Raw genomic sequence first — 5,508 nt, forward strand, 5'->3', positions numbered from 1 at the left:
CCATTTAGCAGGCTGACAGACTAACAAATGTGGGTTTGGTGGGTGACCAGGAAACTCTTTGACAAATATGTAATAAAAAACGGAGGAGGAATGACTTAGGTGGATTTTACCAATTGGACTGGGCCCTTCATTAAACAAAGGAGAAATCTTAATGTACAGTAACAAGCACACCATGCCATTCTAGGAATTGTATGCTTCCAACTTTGTGGTCACCATTCTGAAATAGACCTTTCCTGTACCAAAAAAAGGATTTGCAGTGTTTAGTGTACATGAACATCCCATTTCTGCCATATGGGGTAGCAGTGCAAGGTGGAATTTCTCACTCACAAAAGAGAAACCTCAAAGTCTACCTACATTTTCTCACACAGAGGCAAATTAAGACGATATCAGCTTATGCTGTGCTGCAGTCTGGTAGTGATATCACCAAAAGTTGAGCAGCACTAACTGAAACACCAGTGCAGCTTATCAGTGCTGCTCACTGTTCATAGCTGCTCCTGTCAGAAGGACGATACCAGACTATCCCTTCAACTGAACCTGCTGGAAGGAGGAGGATGCTGCCCTAGCCCTACCCCTCCACCGTTATGTCTTTCTTTGTTCAGCCTGGCACTCACTTGAGGGTTCCAACTGCCCGGGTGCCTTCTGGATGAATTATGTAAAATACAGCACTGATACAGACAGCGGCACTCCCAGGTCTTTTTCAAATGGCTTTAATGTGATCACATTAAAGCCATTTGAAAAAGACCTGGGAGTGCCGCTGTCTGTATCAGTGCTGTATTTTACATAATTCATCCAGAAGGCACCGCCCCAGGTCGCGGCGTGTGACGTCATACCCGGCGTGTCTCAGATGTGTACATCACCTAGGCAACGCCACACACTACTCCCCTGTTGCTAAGTTACCTTAGCTACCGGATAGCCAACCCGCTAAGTAAGTGCTATATTAACTCGTGACATACAACATTCCAGACACACAAAACAACATTAAAAGTAGGTTGAGCAGCATTGCAAATACAGTATGTACAATATGTCTGTTCTTTATCCTCACTTAGATTCAGCCTGAAGCAGCTTTTTACCATGAATGCTACCTCGGATGGACAGGGGTACATGATCTACAAGTGTAGACCTGATACTGGCGACACTGTCATTTTTGTGCACAGTGGCACGCAACAGGTTGATCGCTGGTGCTGGCACGGATGGCAGCTCGGATAGCCGATCAGTGATTGGCCATCTGTTCTTTAAATTGACATTCTGTCTTGCCCACATAGTATAAACCACATGGTTAAGACAGAACATATACAACGAACTTAGTGGTGCATGTCATGGGGTGACATGCACCACTAAGTTGCATGCACGTCTCATGGCCGCCAACCGTGTATACACATCATAACCCTCATTTCTTACAGCCCAAACCCAACGAATCAACTCCTAGTCTCATCCAAAAGCATAACCCTAAGCAACCCCCCCCCCCCCCCTCCCAAGTGCCTAAACCAAAGCCTTCCCCAAGTCGAACACTACCCGCATTCTTATTTGCCAGGTGCTTACATAGAAAGGGTTACTCAGGCACCCGTTATATAAACATATACAGAGTTCATTTGTATGTTTCTTGGTGTGTTAACGGCATTAGAAGGATAAATGATTTATACCTAAATGACAAGAGGACTAAAAAGCAAAAAAGACCAAATGGAGCCACTAAGGAGAAGCTTTAAGAACTGCACATACAAAACCTACTATAACAGAGGCGGTCTGCTTTGAGTTATGTAAATATTCACTAAGCTGTAAAGGCCCATACACACTAGAAGATTTTTATTTCCAAAGACTTTGCCAAAATCTGTGATAAATATATCTTTCCCCAAAGTAGAGCGTACACACTGAGCTATTTTCCCCAAAGAGCAAGAGATTTCAGGAGGCGAAAGACTTTGCTAAAAATCTTATATAGAAAAGGCTATTTACATAATGGGCGGGGTTTGAATTCCAAGGGTGGGCCATTTTATTCTGTGCATTTCTGTTCTTGGGGCCTGATTCAGAGCTGATCATTGGGCTGTATATATTCAGAGCCCAGCGATCAGGTAAACGCCGCCCCACAAGGACATTCCTTGTGAGATTCTCAGGCATTCCTTTTCTGGGGAGCGATGCAGGCAGACACCCCTCTGACCACGATGCACCCGGCACCTGTGCTCTGATGACAGGCACTGGGCCTGGCGCATGCGCAGTACAAATTTCTGTACTGAGCATGCGGCCAGCTTCTATGGGCTGCCAATAGAAGTAATCATGGTCCCGGCACCTGTACAATACAGATGACAGGTACTGAGACCGGCATGTGCGCAGTACAGATAGAAGTACTGTGCATACGCAAACGGCAATTCCGCACAGCAGCCCGCAGAAAGGTGCCCCAGGGGGAGGGGACAACTCCCAATGGGACTGCCTTGGTGACTGGCAGGTAGGACTTCCAATAGGAAGTCACTGCCAGTCAGTGACAGATTTTACCTGGGGGAGGCTGCAGCCCATAGGTTAAAACCGCGACTGAATGTTAAACCTAAGTTGTTTCTAAGTCCGCTGAAGTGCCTCTACTTGTTTTCGTTGGGTCGACAGGCAACTAGGTCGACATGGATGAACGTCTACAGGTGTCTAGGTTGACATGGGACTAAGTCGACAAATGCAATAGATCAACATGGGTTAGGTTGACATGGGTTTTTCACAGTTTTTTGAGCCGACATGTGGTATTTCATGCCCTACCATCCACTAGGGTGTGGTGGGAGAAAAAAATAGTGTGCTGAGCGCAGCAAGGCACCGTGCCTGAAGCATGGCGAGCGAAGCGAGGGGCTGCGGTTCACTTACAACTGTATCCATGTCGACTGTGTTGACATTTGGGTAAAAAAAAAAAAAAAAAAGTGAAAAACACCATGTCAACCTCACGACCTGTCGACCTAACACATTTGTCGACCTAAACCCATATAGACCTTGCTGCCTGTCGACCCAACGGTGTCGACAATACGATCCATTTATTGTTTATTTTATTATTAACATTTAATGCCAATAACTTAAAGCCCCGCCCCCCAGACTTCATTAAGGTAGCAAGCAGGTATCTACCCCCGCACTTTTCATATTTCTGGCCATACTGTATATGCTCCGTTATAGGACCAGGGCGGGCGGTGGAGCAGGGGGAGGAAGCGGGGCGGACTGTGCATTGTATGCTCCGTTATAGGAGCAGGGCGGGAGCGAGGCGGACTGTGCATTGTATGCTCCGTTATAGGAGCAGGGCGGGCGGTGGAGCAGGGGGAGGGAGCGGGGCGGGCTGTGCATTGTATGCTCCGTTATAGGAGCAGGGCGGGCGGTGGAGCAGGGCGGACTGTGCATTGTATGCTCCGTTATAGGAGCAGGGCAGGCGGGGGAGCGGGGTGGACTGTGCATTGTATGCTCCATTATAGGAACAGGGCGGGCGGTGGAGAAGGGCGGGGATGTGTGCTATATGCTATGTTAGCAGCAGGGCGGGCGGGCAGGGGGAGGGAGCCGGGCTGAAAGTGTCTAATCTTTCAGCCCGGCTGCCGTGTACACACACAACGATGATGGATGAAGAACCATTCATCATCGCTGGCATGCTGGTAAAACCAGCCGACGTTGGACTTTGCTACCGATGATGCAGGAGCGCGCATCATTGCTAGTCGGCCACCGCTGGGTCATACACACTTGCAGACTTTCATCTGAAAATGGCAAAAACACTATTACCTATTTTCTTCTTTTGTGTACGCCCAGCAGATTCCGTTATTGCTTCTTTTTTCTTTTCCACTGGAGGAAAGGAAAATTACAAAACACTTTTACACCAAATTTATTCAAACAATGTACAGTAAATTCAGAAACTCTAGGAAAAAAAAAAAAAAGTAATTGTTTTGTGCACTGGCTACTCGAAGGCATTCAACAGAGCAATTCAATTGTAGCTTCATTCAAATGTGAACATTCATGGGCACCAACATTTCTGCTCACAACTCCACATGCTGACCAGCAGAAGTGTGTGAAAAGGGACCCATTTCGGTACCCGTTTCTGGGTTGTTGGGCCAACAATATTTAGGTCGGCCATTATTGGTCGACATGGTGAAAAGATCAACATCCGAAAAAGGTCAACAGGACTTGTTCATACTTTATGAAACAGCTAAGCGACGCACCATGCGATGGTATGCAATAACCTAATCAGCGGTCCATGTCTACGAACACAAAAAGTGAAAAACTTATGTTCGACCATTTCCATGACGACCTTCTCACTGTTGACAAATAGTGGCTGACCTATTGATTCACACCTTTAGGTGCCCTAACGGTACTTTAAACTCATGACTATAGGCAGGTTTAAAGGTGCCCATACACGTACCAATTACCCGGTACTTTTTGTGCTAAAATAGCATTGCATCGTATGCACAACGATGCTATTTTAGCACAAAAAGTACCGGGTAATCAGTACGTGTATGGGCACCTTAAGCCATTTTACACAGCTAAACCCAGTCTGTTTGGGCACAGCAATCACTTTTAATGGTGAGAATGAAAACTCTCCAGTAATACTTACATTTCTTACTTTGCTTTTCAACTTCAGCTTTTAACCTCTTGTATTTATCAGTTCTGTAAACTAAAACCCATGTAATACCTAGGGGGGGGGGGGAGAATATATAAAGAATTACAAACAATATAAAAACAAGTTGCACTTTTCATTAGGCACGGGTACCCCTCCAAGGACAGCACCAGAACCCCCTCCCCCCACAAAGATAGCGCCAGCAGCAGACACTCCACCCTCCCTCAGTGACAGCAACTAATGATGATCCCCCCCCACCCTCCCCAAGTATAGCTCTCCAGCAGCAGACGACCTCCCCTCCAGGGACAGCACGAGCCACCCCACTTACGCCCCAAAGAACAGTGCTAGCAGCTTAGAGGCTAGATCCTAAGTCCCATCAGGCTGTAACTATTCGCTTTACAGCACTCACACAATGCATCCACGTTACACACACATTTCAGATGTAGATATTATGGGACTATGTAAAAAACGGACTAAACTCCGGACCGCCGGACAGGACATCAAAATCTGCAGTCCGGAGCTTGTAGGGTCCGGTCCGGGGGGTGTCCTCTCCGGGGGGTGTCTTGTCCGGGGGGCTCCCTGTTATAGCTATCACCAGGGACATGGTGGAGGGGAGATTACAGCCTCCCCGTGTGGTCCGGACCGTCCAGTTTTTGCTACTTGCCCGGACCATACAGGGAGGGTTTATTCTACCCCCTCCTCCACTAGTTGGTGACAGGTGACACAGGCAGCCCTCCGGACAGGACACCCCCGAACAGGACACCCCCCGGACCGGAGGCTACAAGCTCCAAAATGCAGAGTTTGTTGTCTGGTCCGGCGGTTTTGTCCTGGTCCGGTTTTCACCCATACCCAGATGTTATTACTACAGCCAGTTACTACTAACACCAATTTTCCTTAGCTGCAGCTCATTCACTGGTTCGCTGCTAGTGCTGTCCTATTACCGCTGCCCGCACACTCAC

At 47.6% G+C, this 5,508-nt stretch overlaps 1 protein-coding gene across 1 annotated transcript in view; it reads right to left on the bottom strand.

Moving 5' to 3' along the window:
- The window catches only part of TMCO1 (transmembrane and coiled-coil domains 1), a 34,340-nt gene that overhangs the window by 28,559 nt on the left and 273 nt on the right, over positions 1-5,508 (bottom strand). Inside the window, exons 2-3 of the mRNA XM_083156722.1 lie at positions 4,547-4,624; positions 3,721-3,780 (exon numbers count right to left, since the gene is read on the bottom strand). Of these exons, the coding sequence (XP_083012848.1) occupies positions 3,721-3,780; positions 4,547-4,624 (138 nt within the window). The remainder of the gene's footprint in view (positions 1-3,720; positions 3,781-4,546; positions 4,625-5,508) is intronic.

The sequence above is a fragment of the Crinia signifera genome, chromosome 8 (assembly GCF_055691185.1).
Source record: "Crinia signifera chromosome 8, ASM5569118v1, whole genome shotgun sequence".
Taxonomy (NCBI): Eukaryota; Metazoa; Chordata; class Amphibia; order Anura; family Myobatrachidae; genus Crinia; species Crinia signifera.